This window comes from Helicoverpa armigera, chromosome 7 (genome assembly GCF_030705265.1).
Source record: "Helicoverpa armigera isolate CAAS_96S chromosome 7, ASM3070526v1, whole genome shotgun sequence".
NCBI lineage: Eukaryota > Metazoa > Arthropoda > Insecta > Lepidoptera > Noctuidae > Helicoverpa > Helicoverpa armigera.
The window spans coordinates 12,132,089-12,150,451 of record NC_087126.1 but is presented as its reverse complement, the minus strand read 5'-3'; the positions used below and the strand labels follow the sequence as shown (position 1 = coordinate 12,150,451).

At 46.1% G+C, this 18,363-nt stretch overlaps 2 protein-coding genes across 3 annotated transcripts; both read right to left on the bottom strand.

The window, feature by feature from the left end:
- Positions 1-400: 400 nt before the first annotated feature.
- Positions 401-2,800, bottom strand: LOC110372544 (uncharacterized). Its single transcript, XM_021329336.3, has 3 exons — positions 2,550-2,800; positions 1,398-1,604; positions 401-894 (listed from the first exon to the last, which is right to left on the bottom strand). Exons 1-3 carry the CDS (start codon positions 2,601-2,603, stop codon positions 649-651), a joined length of 507 nt encoding a protein of 168 aa, XP_021185011.3. The 5' UTR covers positions 2,604-2,800; the 3' UTR covers positions 401-648.
- Positions 2,801-3,651: 851 nt separating this feature from the next.
- Positions 3,652-18,014, bottom strand: LOC110372534 (uncharacterized). Of its 2 annotated transcripts, none has more exons than XM_021329316.3 (6): positions 17,782-18,014; positions 7,030-7,428; positions 5,935-6,006; positions 5,268-5,474; positions 4,982-5,038; positions 3,652-4,845 (listed from the first exon to the last, which is right to left on the bottom strand). In XM_021329316.3, the coding sequence occupies exons 1-4, from the start codon at positions 17,845-17,847 to the stop codon at positions 5,271-5,273; spliced, it is 741 nt and encodes a 246-aa protein (XP_021184991.1). In that variant the 5' UTR covers positions 17,848-18,014; the 3' UTR covers positions 3,652-4,845; positions 4,982-5,038; positions 5,268-5,270. The 2 variants fall into 2 exon arrangements, with proteins under 2 accessions (XP_021184991.1, XP_021184998.1); XM_021329323.3 differs by having other exon boundaries at positions 3,652-4,848; positions 4,984-5,038.
- Between the last annotated feature and the right edge of the window lie 349 nt (positions 18,015-18,363).

Sequence of the window (18,363 nt, the reverse complement as noted above, 5' to 3'; positions counted from 1 at the left end):
CATAAGCCCTAATGTCTCTTCCGAAAGCTTTGATTTCTTGCCCTTACGCTGCATGTTACAGATTCTCGAACCTTCCTCCCTGAGGATCCGAACCACATATTCATGGTTCTGGTTAACGTCTGTTGTGGTTTCCACGGCGGCAAATCGGTTCTCCAGATTTTAGTAGTTGCTTCTTACTATTTAATATTAATTAAGTAGGAAAACAAAGCTACGCTTATTTTAAGATAGCCTTTTTTAAACTGAGTTTTTAAATAAAAAGTAATATTAAGAATATTTTATGATGTGTGTGGTGGCCTAGTGGGTAAAGGACCATCCTCTCAAGTATGAGGGCGCGGGTTCGATACCAGGTCAGGCAAGTACCAATGCAACTTTTCTAAGTTTGTATGTACTTTCTAAGTATATCTTTGACTTTAGACACCAGTCTAACCAATCGGTATCGGGTTGGCCGGCTAACTGGGTTGAGGAGGTCAGGCAGGGCAGTCGCTTCTTGTAAAGCACTGGTCCTCAGCTGAATCCGGTGAGAAGCCGACCCCAACATAGTTGGGAATGAGCTGAATATGAGGGGAGATATGAAGCAACATGATTGCATTTTAAGACCTATAAATTGTAACCATATTTCAAGCAAATAAATGATGTCTAATTCTAAATTCAAATAGTAAAATCATGCGGTGTTGTAAAGCAGAGTGAGGTGACCTGCAGCAGCTCGTCGATGCGGTCGGGCAGCGGGTGCCAGCGCGCCAGGTAGCGCAGCAGCGGCCGCACGTGGTCGCCCAGCTCCAGCGCCTCCGCCATCTGCTGCGCGGCGGGCGAGCGCAGCCACGCCGCCACCTGCGCCGCCAGCCACGCGCCGAACACCAGCTCGCCCGCCACCAGCAGCGCCATCGCCGCCGCGTACTGCGCACCCAACACATTGCCTGCACATTACTCATCGCCCTAGTGGCCTAGTGTGTCATCAACCAACCTCTCAAGTACCAGTGCGTGGGTTCCATTCCAGGTCAAGCAAGTAACAAAGCAACTTTTCTAAGTTTGCATGTAGGTACTTTCTTAATACACATATATCTTGGACACCAATGACTGTGATTCAGTCAGATGGAACTTTAAACTGTAGGTCCCGGCTCAAAGTCAAAGGCAAATCATTTACCTATTTCATTTAGGCCGGCTGTCGAAAAAAAATCGCAGGCAGTCGTTTCGGGTAGTCAGAAGCCAGTAAGTCTGATACCAGTCTAACCGTTGCGTTGGCAACTGGGTTGTGGTTAGATAGGCAGTCGCTTTTTGTAAAACACTGGTACTCAGTTGCATCCGGTTAGAAGTCAACCCCAACACGGTTGTGAAAATGCTCGGGAGAGATGAGATCAGTGACAGCAGCAGAGGTAAGAAGTGTGCAAGGAATGTCTGACCGCGTAGAGCATGAGGCGGCGCGCGCGAGCCTGGGCGTTGAGCGCGGCGGCCGCGAGGTGCGGCAGCAGCAGCAGCGTGGCGCCGGCCGCCGCCAGCGTGGCCGCCGCCGCGCGGTACTCGCTCGGGAACAGCTCGCGCAGCACCACGTACGTGCTGGGGTCCCACTTCAGCCGCGCCGCCGTCGCCAGCGCCGCGCCGCCGTACACCTGCCTCACCCGCACCACAATACAACCTATTGTTTACACCTAACTACTACTTACAACGGTACTTAATGCTAAACAATGGCCTTGCTCAAAATAAACATTGAAATGTTCCTTGAGTTCCTTCCAGGGGCCCGATTCTGCAAAGATGATACCTAATGACAAAATCGAGTAAAATTTGAATCGCAATAGCAGTTTTAACCTTAGCGGGTATTCTGCTACTAATACATATAAGACCAATCTTATTCCAATTCTAAAGATTCTTATTCTTCTTATTCAACGTCATTCCATTGGTTTGCGACTGGTCTGCCATTTGGTTTATATACGGTAGGTACCTAGTTTGCTCTACAATCATATCGCAATCGTAAATCATTTGCAGACAATATGATTCATTATTGAATCACAGAAAAGGATAAGAATATTTATTTCAAGAAAAAACATCGGAATGCCAGATACGCTTCAATCGTAATTGTCAGTAGAATGTGAATCGTATGTCGCTTAGGTAAAATTAGCAGAATCGAGTCCCTGTATATAAAAAATCCAAAACATAAAAAATATAATCTCAGCCGCTACCAAAAATGAGTCACTCTCACATATCATCAGCAATATCTACCAAATGTATGCCGTCTACGCGTGTACACATACGAGTCCAAAACACATTATACTGCGCTTCAACTTTGTTTCGTGGTATGGTCAACATAAGCTATATATTTATAAAACAGTTTCTTAACAAACAACAAACATGTACAACGAAACCAATATGGTAGTGCTTGACTCAGTAATGAAAGACATACATAATATACCTTACATACACGTTTTTCACGAAACGGGTTAATAACAATATGTTGATTATTTTTTCGAGCCGAGCATACCTACTTTAAAGGTGGTCATAATATTGTCCAGAGTAGAACAATCATGGGAAGGCACGTATGATGCGAGGCGGGTACTCACCGTGAGCAGCAGGTTGACGTGCGCGAGCAGCGCCGGGGCCGCGCGGCAGCACATGCTCGGGGCTGGCCGTGCAGGGTGTTCGTGCCGTGCGCCGTGCCAGGCGGACTGTCAGCGATAGCGCGATAGCGGCGACATCACCGTATACACGCTGTTATCAGGTCGCTATCTCCGCAGGTGGGTCGCCAGCAAGGCTTATCTCGCTGTGCCTGCGCCGTGAGCCCGCGCTGTGCCCGATGTTGTGAATCACACAACACTGTATAATCGTAAGTTGAATACATATTCTGGCATCGCATCAATAAAGAACTCTTTTCCTCTTGCCTGGAATGATATAGAATTAATTTTAGAAATTATTAATTTCATAATCAATGCCATTTACCTAATAATGATGAACAGAAGTAGGTATAACACGCAGACTGGTAGTATTTAACCTCTTTGTTCACATAGACCCAGTCATAGCTACTTTGAAGTTCCGCCTACCGTAATCTTCTCGCAAGAATATTAGTTCAACCCTCAGAGATTAGCAAATTAGGAAAGAACAAAGAGATTTTATACATATACTTTCTTTTTATGGACTTACTTATATGTTCAATGTCCTTGGGGAAGTAAAATATAGGTACTTAAGTACCTACCATGTTGCAATGAAATACCTAACTATAGAATAAGCTGTTCATTTTCTAGGTTATACAAAAAAGGTACCTAAATGACGAATGTTCAGATGAAGGACGTTAAATGTTTGTGCTTGCTGCTAGCCAGTGTCCTGCGGGTAATACGTCATTTATTTACACAGTGAGGGTTGCAGTTATGTTAAAATTAGACTTCGTAGTCTTGAATCGTTGGGAGGCCATGTGGGCTAAAGGATAGATACGAAGGATAAAGGATTTACTACGGAAATGGTACAATAAATTGCTTCAATAAATTTATTCCTCTAACCAAACGATACCTTTCAATGATTTATAATAGCTTAGAGTGCTTTCTCCTTTGTCCAATTTTCCCCATAGTCCTTTTTGTTCGAGAATTATAACAAAAGACAATAAAAATAAAAAAGTTTTTTTTTTTATATACACTTAATCTAAATATCTGGATGAAATGAAACGCAATCGCATACAAAAATATCACTTTATTGCTTTAATAGTTAATAATGATGGAACAAGAACCCCATGCCGCCGAGCCCCGGCGCAACCAGCCGCCGCCGGTGGGCCCCGCGACGGTGGGCCCCGAGGCTGTGGGGCCCGCGGCTCGCATGCCGCGGCCCTGGGGACGCGGTGTGCGTATCGCTGCTTATTGTCTAGTTACGGAGTGAGCTTCAACTAGAGGTACATGAATATTGTCTGCAACAGTGAACGAGTCGTACTAACTATCTTACGCTATTTTGGCACCCCGTATACTCGGACACAAACTTCATTTGTTTTACTCTTGTATAGTTTATCTCAAATCACAGAAAAACAATATCACAACAATTGAACATAAAACAACAGATCGAATGAGATTTGAAGGTGTTACAACAATAGTGTCAGCAAGGCAGCGACTCGCAGCAGTAGCAGTGGTCGCCGGCTACTCGCCACATACAACAATATTCATCGAACATTATAGGAAAGACATAGTCTCCTCAGTCTAACGTTGTACGGAACAATAAACATTGAACATGTAATATTAGCGTCGGTAGCACCACGTCTCTCGATAAGTTCACTACAAGGCAAGAAGTTACTACTCAAATTACTAGAACTTTTATAAAATTTAACATTACATCATAGTATATAACTACGCACCGTCTCGTTTAAATGTATAATAACTACGTACAAATATATAGGAATACGTGGAACAATAACAAGGTGGAGCTCGCAGCTCGCGTCTGATCCGGCGCGCGCACTTCTCGTCAAACGTAAAGTTAGCCATGCGACGCGGACGCCTCGCACTCTCGCTAGCAGCCAACTTCGGCTTTGACGAGAACTGCATTGCAATTATAGCTCTCACTCGTACATTACTTATATCTTAACATTACACTTTACTAGACACTACCTACGTACTACGTAATATGGCAGTCTGTATTCGTTAATCAGTTTTATAGAAAACAATTAGAAAACTATAAGATATGGGCAGACCTTTACAAGTGGAAGGCTCGTCTTATCGACTCTACAAGATAATCACATTATTCTTGATTAATTCCATAATTATGTTGATATGGTCAACAGGACACCCTCATCGGCAGGCGGGGGCAGTAGGCGGCAGCAGGGCAGGGCTCCCGCTGCAGTCCTCCCACGCTGTCGGCTACAGGTCAGTGTGCAGGATGAGCAGCGCGGCGGCGGGCGCGGAGGGCGCGGCGTGGCGCGGCGCGCGCGCTCGCAGCTGCGCGTGCACGGCGTCCCACGCGGCGTCGCGCCCGGGGCGCGCGCCCGCCGCGTGCCCGCCCGCGCCGCCGCCGCGCGCCGCGCGCGCGTGTCGCCGCCCCGTGCCGCCGCCGTCGGCGACAAGCCGCCAACGCCGGTCTCGTCCTGCAAGCAACGAAATGCCTCTAACTATGAACATTCTGTGTATCTAGTCAAACGGGCTGAACTTCCGATTGATAAGAGCAGATCGCAACAAAACGTCGTCACCCAGCCATTTTTATACTAGAGATAGAATATTGGCATAAACCCCGTACAAGATCTTTAGTACTTAAGTAAATCTCCGGACAGATTAATAGAAATTCGCGATAACAACGCATTTACACGAAGAACTGACCTGCTAGAAAATCTTATCGAGTATGGTGTACATGCGGAGGTTGGCCTTCTTGCGCCAGCCCGGAGGCGGGCGCTCGGCGTCGTTGCAGTCGCTGTCGTCGTCGGCGGCGGCCACGGCGCACACGCCGCTGTCCTTCTCGGCGGGCGCTGCCAGGGCGCCGGCGCCCGCTCGCCGCGCCAGCCGCCGCGCCATTACAAATGCCGCTATCTGCAACATGAGCACATAGCCTAGTGAGAAGACATGCCGAAACGATCCAAAGGGTCATGAAACGAATCGTCTTTCCCTAGACATTAGCGATATAATAATTTTTACTTACGCGCAAATTTTTACCTAAAAACATTTCACAGATATCGTATTCTAAATTAAGGCAGTGATCTACGAGTATGTAGACGTATACTAATATTAAATGGCTGATGAGTTTGTTTGTTTGCTTGAACATGCTAATCTCAAGAATTTGACAACCCCGACGGCGCAATGGTCACCATGCATGCCGAACTGCCGAACCTAATTTTATATCGAGTAAGGCTATGAGGCTACTCTGCCGCAGTAAGTATACGTGGAGCAGTGACCACTAGGACCACGGAACGCGGGTGATGCGGTGACAGGACGTGATTAGGTGGTCGGTACGATGAGCGAGCAAGCAAACACACAAGGCCTGGGAGCTCACCTGCAGCAGCATGGCCAGCACGCCGAACACCACGATCACGAACACGTTGTTGGGCGCCTCGCGCTCCACCTCCTGCAACACACGCCGCCGCGTTACTCAGCTCTTTTTATACTTTATATTCAATTAGTATGCACTATTACACAGGTAGACAGCTATGTGCGGTAGCCTCCTTCTGTGACTACATCATGTCACAGAAGGAAGCGACGGAGCGCATGCGGGAGACCGACCCTCTCGCGGTGCCGCTGCGTAGACGAAGAAGGGGCGGAAGACAGCGAGCACAACGTCCGTCCTCATCCGCCCCGGGGGGTGATCAGCGGGTGACAGGCGCGGGGGCGCCACCGCCTGCATCACAAGGATCAACCCCTGCGCTCCGGGCATTATAAGGCGCCCCTTCCCCACTGGGGGAGGTATGAGGGAGAGAGGTATGAGGCCTGCCGTAAAGCGGGCAATCGCCGGTGGGGACTGGACGCCATAGATTCCCAGACCCCCTCCACTCAGGCGAGGTCGGAGTGCCGCTAGGCATTTTTGGTGGGTATACCGGAAACGTCTTTGCCGGGGAGTCCCACATGCCCCTCTTCCGTCCCCCGACGGGAGGGGGATGCGTAACAGCATGTTTAGCCCAGCGATAACAAAAAAAAGTTAGACAGGTATGTAATGGAGGGGACACGACGACGCTTACTTCCTTCAAAGCTGCTTAAAGAAGACCAGTAAAGATTTTAGGAATTGATAATGTCATCTTTACTGCTAGTGGGCAAAGCTAAGCATGAAAATGTCTGTGTCATAATATATGTCATAATACATACATACCTACCTGCTGTATATTATAACAGTCTAGCTTGATTAGGTACACATAAAAAATCAGCGAATGATAAGTTCACGCCTCAAATCTAATAAAATAACGACATTTTATACGCTACCATACACGCTAAAGTCTACCGGAGAAGTAAACTGTGCAAATACCTGCGCAGGTCAACCGAACAATAGTAGCGTTCAAAAAAGTGCACAGGTCTATTCCCACACACATTCCGGTCCTGGACCTCTTCGGTAGACCTTAGCGTATATGGTAGCGTATAAGGTGTAGTGGCGGGCGCGTACCTCGATCATGTCGTAGAGCGGACGCGCGACGTCGCGGTAGCGCTCGACGGCGAGCAGGGCCGGCTTGAGGTCGTGCAGCAGGTCCATGCCGCGGCGCGCCAGCTCGGCCTGCGGCGCCGAGCGCCACCACGCCGCCAGCGACGCGCACATCCACGCGCCGTAGCCCACCTCGCTGAGCGCCAGGCACGCCACGCCCGCCGCGTACACGTGCAGGCAGGCGCGCGCGCTGCGCTGCGCCGCCACGCCCAGGTACACCAGCGCCGCCAGCCACAGCCCCGCCGCGAACACGTACGCGCACGACACGCGGTACTGCGCGCCGCACAGGAACCGGAACCACGTGTACGTGCTGGGGTCCCACGCCAACCGCGCCGCCGTCGCCAGCAGCGCCCCGCTGTACATCTGCAACATACACGCCGATCTAAGCTCTGGCTCACGTACCTTACCTGTCACGCTGGGAGGTATCTAATTATTACGATTTACATATGTAGTTATATTGTAGGCCTAGGTGTATGTGTGGTGGAGTGGTTCTGTCAAGAAGCTACTGCAAGTCAAGGGGACAAAGGCCTCCCCATGCGGAGGGCTAGCCCATAGTCACCGTGGGATCAGTTTTTGACGCTGCGCATGCGTGTTGGTGAACGCAGTGTGGGATACATTTAGCTTTGGAGATGCAAGAGAGATATTAATTGCCTTGCTCGAAGATTTAACCTCAATCATATTTGGGTATTATATAATCCGTTCAATTGAACTAAGAAACCTAAAGACGATAAACAAATCAATCGATAAAGAAGTGGTGTGTGCAGAGGGCAGGAGAGGGCAGCAGTCACAACATAATGTGCAGATAGCAGCTGACCCTGCGGCGGCGCCGATACCGACGCGCCGTCCACCGCACCGAGCGATCCTATCACTCGATAGTTGCTCTATCGCCGCATCACAACGCGTTCACTGTGCCTGTGCGCGAGCGCATCAACGGACCAGGTGTTCGCCCGCACTGTGGCGCTTTGTCCTGCTGTACTAGGTACTTATGATAACGTATGACCTCTTAGATGACACATCATGACATTACAATGTCCCTCTTCATATCCATACAGTACATGAGCACATTGTCAATCATTCATTAGTAATGTGAGTGGCTTATTGTTGAAGACAGAAGTTTTCAGTCAGACATTCAGCGAACAGCAATACATTGTTTATTGTACACAAGATCCCTAACTGTAATAATTTAATTTGTTACTTGTGTTAGACTAAGTTATTAATTATCTGTTAATGAATTATACCTACAATAATTTAAAAATAGAAAACATCAAAAACAATTTTGTAGGTAGTTCCTGATATATGCGCATTAAACCCGTTTTCATTGCATTTATTTATACCTACCGCTGCTTTGGAAAATGACGCGGGATCCCGAAAGACCAAGATCTCGGACGGTATTGTATAAGTTGTAGGACAATACAATTGTTGCGTGTGCCGTTGCCGCCGCAGTTCCGCGCGAATTCACCCATTCGTGCCGGAGCCACAGTTTGCCGAGGTCGCGGCCGCTCGATAGGCGCCTGACGTCACGGCGCTCGGGCTTGACGCGACCGATTGTGCTTACAGTGCACTTTATACGCCAATAGGAACGCCGCTAACTTACAGTCAAGGCCGCGCCAACTTTTCTTAGTATTGTCTAAATACTGACGATCCTCGACTCCTGGGGCACGGTTCTGCTAATTTTACTCAAGCGACATACGATTCACATCCGACTGAGTTCCAATCTCGACTCAATTACGATTGAAGCGTAAGTAGGTATGTGGCATTCCGCTATTGTTTTCTTTGAAATAAACGTTTGATCCTTTTCTGTCATTTAAAAATAAATCAGTTTGTCAGCAAATGATTTACGATTCCAATATGATTGTAGAGCAAACTACCGTAGGTATAGACCAAAATCACCAAAGTAGCAGACCAATTGCAAACCAATCGAATGTCGTTGGAATACGATTGGTCTTATATTAGTAGCAGAATGCCCGATAATATGGTTAAAACTGCTATTGCGATTCAATTTCTATTCAATTTTGACCTTATTAACTTAGCAGAATCGGGCCCCTGCTAGATTTCGTTTGTGACCGCCAAACACAGTAGAAGAGACAAATAATATTCAAGCTGTTTTAAGTTCGCGTTGTGTGAAGCAGAGCCGCCTCTAGCGATCTCGGGCCCTGGAGCTCGAATTACCAAAGAGCCTGGATTACCAAAAAAGAGAATCTCAACTTGGGGTTGTATTCAGGGTTCCGCAGTCGACCCTTTTGTCTTAATTTGATAAATCCATACTCATTTTCTTGATTGCACACATAAATACCTACATTTTGACACACTGAAAGTAAATCGACGCAGTTGGTAGGTTCCCGTTTGTTTTTAAGCTACTGCATAGCTTCTATCGCAGGCCTTGAGCGCGGGGACCAAATCCAGAAATTCCGTAACGAAAAAACCTCACGCTCCCCACTCCGACGGGCACGGAGGTGTGGCTTGAAGGCCGTGCATCGTCTAACGTCGTGTCAGTTCGGCAGTCTTCGACACGGCGCTGTGTGTCATGCGATTAGACGTATTGTACGACTGTACGGAACTCGCCCGAATCGAGACGAGCTGCTCCGAAATCGGACGAAGTTGATACAGAATGCTGTGCAGAATGCTATGCAATAGCTTTACCGCGGCAGTCCCCGAGTGTACACGTATTTTATTATTCGTGGAGTCATCATAATTCATATCGTATAGAAGTTGCTTTACCGTAATGACGTCACAAGCATGCTGAAGATTGAGTCATCGAATTCCTACTCTTGTGGTGAGATGAAGAGTCATGTAGTGTTTGTCGTCCTACTATGGTCATTATAATTAAGTAACTAATCTATCATGGACATTTTTCCTCTTGAATATCGAAAATGAAATATTTAAGCAGGTATAAGTATGGTTTATTTTGTTTTTAGGGGAATAATTTGTAAGGATGTTTTATACAACAAAACATTTTGTGCGTGAATGCGCCTCGCTAGTTTTTTTGTGCAATTGTAATGCTCAGATGGTGAGGTCGTCGTCCGCGGCGCGATGTGTCAGCGCGCCGCGTCGCGTCGTGCGCCCACGCTCCGCCGCAGCCGCCAACTGCTTAGCACCCAACTTGACTTTACTCAGCGACGCTGCTCTTTACATACATACATAAACATTGACATTACGTGCACTAGCCATCGCCGGACCCCGAAGGGTGTTAAGTATACTTACCTACTTACATAAATACATACCTACGTATAATAAAACCAGCTTGTTTTGGAAATTGCGAGAGGTGCCGCAAGTCGCAAGTAATAGCCATATTTTCTTTATCAGTACTTATTGCCTTTTGCACAATGCACATAAAGACTGAACTGCCACTTACAAATGATATCCCTAAGAAAACGATCAAAAGGACACGATATATATATACAACATACATAGGAGGTGTGGACATAAATTGATGTGGAGTGTACAATTGGTGTGGATGTCAAGTGTAAGACGGAGCGGCCGCGCGGAGGAGCGGCGGTCGTCGACCCGCGCTTCCCGCCGACCCTGACCCAGTGCAGCCACGTGCCGCCGCGCCCCGACCCCGCGTCACGCAGACACCCAGTGCAACAATCATTACCACTATTTCATCTAGTTTCGTGACGTTTCCTAAACATGCAAATATAAAGGCGACAGCTGCTGATTCGCGATAACGTCGGTACCACACAGCGCGGACGCTCCGCTCAATCAACTGTTTCATGAGTCAGACACTTGCATAGATCTCTATAAAAAACATAACATTCAGTTTTTGACTCTGAAAGTGAAAACACGCGATAAAGGAGCTGGCATGAGCAGAACAGTTCTCCTAAGTTAATAATGTCAAAATTGAATAGAAATCGAATCGCAATATGATCGCAATAGCAGTTTTAACCATATCGGGCATTCTGCTACTAATATAAGACCGTATTCCAACGATATTCGATTGGTTTGCGATTGGTCTGCTATTTTGGTGATTTTGGTCTATACCAGTGGTTCTTAACCTTTTGTCATGAGGGACCACTTTACCAAAAGTTTGGCTTGCCGGGGACCACCCCATTAGTTTGTCTATACGGTAGTTTGCTCTACAATCATAATATTGCAATCGTAAATCATTTGCAGACAAAATGACTCATTATTGAATGACAGAAAAGGATAAAAACGTTTATTTCAAAGAATTATTTTTTTGTAAAAAAGTTTTTTATTTACAGCTTTTCAGTGATACGAATAGTTGTCACTATCCATATAAGTGGGAAGTTCTCATCAATACAAAGAATATAAACCCAAATACGAGGTGTTTTACATATTTAGTTGTCGAGTTCCTTCGACCTTCTCTGGTCTCCATCATCTGGTCAGCTCAAAACCTTCACTGTTGAATAGTGCTTTCAAGCATACACCTGAGTGTCAAGTTTTTACCCCATCTTTAGCTACAACTTTAGAAGGTTGCCCTCGATTTCTCAGGGTTTCCATCATCAGATCCTTGACCTGATGACTATGGGACCAACTGGCAGCTATTCCGCGTCGAACAAAAAAATAATCACGTAAATCGGTCTATAAACCTCGGAGTAATCGGTGTACACTAGAAAAAAAAAAAACATACCGGCCGAATTGAGAACCTCGGTAAAAAATTTTGGAATGCCACATACGCTTTAATCGTAATTGAGTCGTGATTGGATCGCAGTCGAATGTGAATCGTTGTCGCTTAAGTAAAATTAGGAGAATCGGGCCCCAGGTCGCATGCATGAAACACTTTTTGTTTCGGATCAAATCTTAGTCATTAGGTAAATGTAAGTACCAAATGAAACATTTTTAACATACAATATTGTATTAAGATTGTAGTAAATTATCCACCAGGCCAGCGAGAAGACTAACGATGCAACTCTTCAAACGAAATCCGAATTTGACAATTGTGTTCTGAATGGATCTTATTTAAAGACATTATTGGAGCAGGCCGTGCGTACAGTCAACTTCAGGTCAGTGGTAACAGTTTTATAGGAAAATCGTGCTTATTACTATTGAGTTAAGGTGCATGACAGTTACCACTGACGTGCGGTTGACTGTACAAGCGTGTGTGTGACCGCCGCCGACGTCAACACTTGACCAGGCCGGTCGCCACTCCAGGCCGCATGCATTAAACCAGAGGAGCGATGTACTCATAGCCGTTAGTCGGAAACTAACAACGTCATCAGAGAACATGGCTGATCACATGGGTCGACAGTGACAAAGCAATGTCCTACATAATAAAAGCTAGTGTGCTATACAACGGAACATGAGGTGCAGTTGATGCAGATACCAATACGCCGACGTGATCTCGAGTCTGCGGCTGCCTCGGCACTGATGTTACAAATGCAAATGTATTTTTTTTTATCTGACTACACTATAATGTTTCTTCAATGAATATTCAATATTTCGTAGAATGTTTAATGTGGTGTAATTGCAAGTGCAAGTGGTGTCGGCGAGCGCACGTGTCCCGCGGACACTGCAGCAGCCCGCTGCACGTGCGCCCAGTGCGTCACGGTGCTCAGCCACGGTCGGTGTTTCCAACACTGCTCCAACACGCATCCTCTGACCAATGTTAAACAAGGAGGTTATAGGAAACTCTGAATTATAACAAAATGAAATCTCCCAACAAATCTTTCAATGATCTTAAATAAATAAATAAATCTTAAAGGATTCTAATCTTATGCTGACTTACGCAATACATACTACAAAAAGCGTCTAACCAATGCTCACCCATTGATGTCGACTGGGAGCATGGCGAAGAGACAGGACATAAAACAAAGGAGGCGAGATAACACAAAGCGTACTATCTGTGACTCAGCTGAGAGAGAACGTCACGCATGCGGCGCGCTTGACGCAGCCGCGGCCGGAGGAGCTAGCGTCAACTACATTTGCACACAATTGTGTGAAACCTTCACTGAAATGTGTTAATACTGAAGTGGGTCAAGTTCCCGAGCCTCTAAATGATAAGTCAATCTATTGAGTGGAAAACCGTGTAGCATGTTGTCACAAGCTGGACATAATAATATTGCACCGCTAGAGCAACACAAAGAGCGCGTCACGCAAAGGTTACTTGCCCCGCGTGAGATCATCCTTGTCTTGACTTGAGCCTGTTTGTGTTCGTTACAGATGCTACCATTTTTACTTACATTGTTCATTTGGCTAAACTGTAAGGCTTCATTTCATCACGTGTTGTTTGGAGCCACCACACGACAAACCGACGCTAAAATCTATTCATATTCTGGACCTAATCTATGTATTTAATGGTTGATCCTTTCTCACGTTTAGCCCAGAAAAAGCCTGATCTAACTGCAATCGCTTAACAAGTCACAAAACGGTGGAATAAATTGTGGAGCTCGTACAGCAGTAGCCTTGCAGAGCACAAGCTACTCAATAGGCTGTTACTTGTTTGCAGAGCATTGAGAGGCAGCAGCGAAGGGAAAGCTCGTGTGTGGCGAGCACCAGTTCACGTATCGGCATTCCGAGAAGTCGGGCCGCGCCGATTGGAATCCCACCGCGCAGCCATTGCCTATGCGAGCGTCCACCTGCGCTAGCCGATACTGCCATAACAACAGTTACGAATGCCGATGTCATCACGTAACTAACACACATAATCATGTCATCTCGCGCTCTAACGTTATAAAGCTTACATGGATATCTAGTCATGTTTAACATGTCAAATAAAGGTTTGTGATTGTATTGGCGACCAGGCAAGATTATTAGATATTTTAAGTCAATAACAAAGGAGTCAAGAGAGAGAGCCTAACATGTTTCGATTTTGAAGCGAAAAAAAAAATCTTCCACTCTTGGCAACCAGTCTACATACATGTATGTTTGTGCAAATAACAAATTCTTTGGAACGATATTACTCAACTTTACTAAGTTTAAGTATTTATGAGTACCCAAGCACGACTTGACGAGTACAATATTAGAGATAGATCAAAGCTGCCTAATTTATTGGGTATCAAGTAAGTCGTCCTAAAATATTTAGCTTATTACAGCGCGCAATGGTCAAAAAACTAAAAACGGAATCTAATCGACGAAATAGCCTCGTCACATCACAGCATCATAAGATTATCTATCTGTCTTTAGTGACGTTTTTTGTACCAGCCGATAGCAGGTTTGTGTTGTTTTTATATCAGGTCAGGAGCCCGAGGCGACGGCGCGGGGCGGCGGGGGGCGCAGCGCGCTAACTGTTCGGACAAACACGCTGATGGCTGATCAAGGCCGTCTAATTGATGTAAGAGCATTATTCAAACATGTGAGATTCCCGCGAACAAGATTTAAGTAACAGGCGGTGGAGGGGCGGCGGGGTCGCCCGTGACTCGGTGACCCCGCTGTATATTGTAGTGGGCCCCGCTAGCGCGCGGTGTCGCTGCTGCAATCACTCGTCTGCTGCTTGCTCAGCATTTTAGCGTCACGTGGGTGGACATATTATAAAAACAATGTGCAATGTTTATTTTTTAATAGATAATGAGTAGGTACGTATATTCGTGAATCAGTCAGTCCGTAGTGAATGCTGGTAGGATGACAGCCGTATTGTCCAATTCACAATGAGGGACTGTCTTAATGATTCCTAAAAATCTAATCATCATCCTCCGAGCCTTTTTCCCAAACTATGTTGAGGTCGGCTTCCAGTCTAACCGGATGTACCTGAGTACCAGTGCTTTACAAGGAGCGACTGCCCTATCTGAACCCCTCAACCCAGTTACCCGGGCAACCCAATACCCCTTGGTTAGATTTGGAATCGAACCCGCGCCCTCATACTCGAGAGGTTGGTTCTTTGCCCACTAGGCCACCACGACTTCTAAAAATCTAATCGCAGGTTTAAAAATCTGGTGAATGGTGGGTAACCATTGACTGGGAAATTGATATAAAAAAAGGTTTTTTGTCATTTTACCTAATTGAACATTCGGTGTGCAATCTGAATATATCATCATCATCTCAGCCATCATAGGACGTCCACTGCTGAACATAGGCCTCCCCTTTTGATCTCCACAGATACCTGTTGGAAGCGACCTGCATCCAGCGTCTTCTGGACGTCCTTCGCTGCGCTTGCTAGTCCGTGGTCTCGACTCACAACTTTCGAAGTGTAAAAAGTCATCAAAATTACTTTGAGGTACATATATATTATAACCGCAATCGATAAGATCACGCCTCATATCGAATGGTAACTTAGGTAAAACGTCAAAAAAACATTTTATATTTGAATTTCCCGCTACTAGTTGAAGCATTCACCTTTAATGAAGTAATTTAAACAAAGATATCAGAATGAGCCCGTACTGCTGGGTCTGCTGGTGCGGTCGAGAGGTCCCCCGTCAGGCGGTCAGTACTGTTGTGTTACAGGCTGTTGGCTGTGGCTGTTTGTTCTAACCAACATTCGCTATATAATGTGTGGCTTGTGGGGGGCGGTGGCTGCCCTGAGGCTGCAGCCCGCCTCGCGCACTAGTCGCATCGTGCGGAATGTGTCCGACCGTCCGCTATGATGTATCAACATCGTGACTAATACAAAAACCCAGTGTGCGATCGGTTCACAATATTTTACTTGAATTATGTACGATACAGGTAAACAAGTTGCGGTTTTCCTTGACCTTCCGTAGTGAGAACATAGTAAATGGATGGATTGTTAACGCAATTCGTATTGTTTCCTAAGGATTAGCTACAGGCATATCATTGACACCATGCTCTCCGGGTGAGGTCTTGTACAAGTATTTATAGATCATTTGCGCATCTATAGATTTCCGTTCAAACCATAGAGGGAGCACGAGATTGTTTGCCCGACTGCGCCACGCAAAGGACGGCAATAGTTTGTCGGGCCTCGGAGAGCACATGAGGCCGATGGTCTTATACCTAACTTTTGCCGACAGGACCCACCTGAGATGCCCTTCAGGAGTTTGTGAGTAAGGGAAGTGTGCGGCACAATATCTATCATATTGTGCACAAAAAAAACAATCAAACTAAACAAACTGAACAAAATGAAATATTGAAATGTTTTTCTGTTTGGTTGAATACGCTTATCAGGAGGTTCCTACGCACACGTATAAACCATTTATCAAGAAAGGCTGGGTTATGGATTATTTTTAAACGCCTGAGCAAAGCATTTCCCTCGGGATGCGGAAGAAACCGCAAGTCTGCCTAATAAGGTGGACATTCAAAATCTGAACTCCCTATTCAGTCAAGGAACACGTAGATAACACGTAGAGAAGTTAACAAGTACAAATAGATTTAAGATTACCTACTAGATGTTTAAAGTCTTTGAGTAGGTATATAACGAGCAGACAACGGCTGTGCGCTCAACACACTAACTCAGACTAGAACAACCACCTGTAGGAGCGTGGATACACGAGGTGCGGGGATCGATACTGTTCAAACACTGACTTGCAGTGCAAAGACCATTTCACAAGACCAATGAAATGGAAATGTCCGACAGTGTTGGGCGCAGAAAGCGCATCGCCCGGAGCTGCCTCGCCGCGGGGTCTCGCTAGCGCGTCAGTAGAGGCTGCAGCCCGCTAGCCTCTCCAGATCGTTATCGCGCTCCGCCCGACGACCATCTTCAATGTGAACACTAGGCGCCCCACAGCTGAAGTGCTTACACTTACAAATAAGGTACCATTTGTGTCATCGATCAATAGCTTTCTCAGGAATTAGTATTGTCAGTGGTAATTAAGTATGACCTTATTATTTTTAAACTCCACGATATCACGATGACGATGACGATACATATCACACGATAGGGTTGGTACTCTAGACGTAATAAAACAGTATTTTCCTTTTTTTGTTGGCGTGATTGACAATATACATATTGGAATCAGCTCTGTAGTGCTAGCGGACGGACTGTCTGTCGCCCGGCCACCGCCCGGCCGGACAGACATGGTGAAACTATAAGCTCTACTACGGAACCCTAAAAGGGTTATCTTTATGAAAATCATCCTCATTGAGTCATGAGACATTCCGCGATGTGCTGAATCGTGTTGAATTTGAGACAGTACCTCTAGTTTCCGAGATGTGTGATGACTAGTTTAGTGGGAAACAGTATAATTAGGTCTTATTTTAATATATATTTCTGTGTAGGTAGCACAGTGACCTACGCTTACTTAGTCATTTGTTTACCTCCATGATAAATTTGTGTATTCATGTGCATACAATAAAAATATTTTGGTAATATTATGTTTGGAATATAATATTATAATATTTTGAAGCTATCATTAGGAATGTTCAACATGAAACAGTCTCCTCGCTAGGCAAGACGAGTGGACGCAGGTAAACAATAAGTTTATTGAAAAGCTCGGGTAGGTACGCCCTGCCTGCAACCGAGCGCATTTTTTGTGCATGCACGGGGCGCGCAGTGCACGTTGCATCGGCGAGGGTAGCGGGGGCCGGGCGGCGGGGGCGGGGGGCGGGGAGAGCATTGTTTACGTGCTGCATTCTTCATACGCGTGTTACAGGACACCAACATTGAAGTATATGGTAAAGACCGTATCCTTGGGTGCTCACTCTAGAGATCATTTCAATATGAATTAGGTTCCTACATGCCAAAGTTCATATTGAAATTGGATTAAGTGTCACAAACTAACAAAATTATTGAAACCTGGAATGAAAGTAGAATTTCAAAGAATGTTTGTTATTTCTACTGAGGATAGGCTGTACTTAACGATATATAATCCTGCAGGCGCAAGCAACGTACTTGATCAGATCGTGTTTTGAAGTGGGTAAAGGAATACTAACCGCGAAGGCGATGTTGATGAAGATGAATATCTTGTCAGCGGTGCAGATCCCCCTGGCGCAGGCCATGGTGCAGGGCGGCGTGTGGTCACAGAGGCTGGCGAGTCCTGGCGAGACACACAGAGAGCACTGTCGCGTGCGCGGGGAGCATGCCGGGCGTGCGGCGCGCGCGTGCTCGCGTGTGCTCGCGGTCGCGCCTCGTAAGGCACTGCCGCGCGGCGCGCGCCCGAGTCCGCCCGACCCGCCGCCGCCGCCGCCGGGCGGCGCCGATCATTGTCAACCGCTCCTCATGCCACCTTCTTCTACTGCTTATCGCAATGACACTATAGAATTCCAGTAGCCAATGTGATACTTAATGCAAATGCAAACACATTCTGTAATCGAATTTGTTGCACAAACGAGAGTAGGAAGTACCTACCTAAGTACCTAGGTACATACTTATTATTTTAAAAAATACTTAAAAGTAATATTTCTTAAGTATTTTTTTACCTGCTTGCTTACCCATGTAAGATATTTTACATTCAAAGTCAATGATGTCTTGATAGACGTAATTAACTAAGTAATCATAATTGAATGATGAATTCC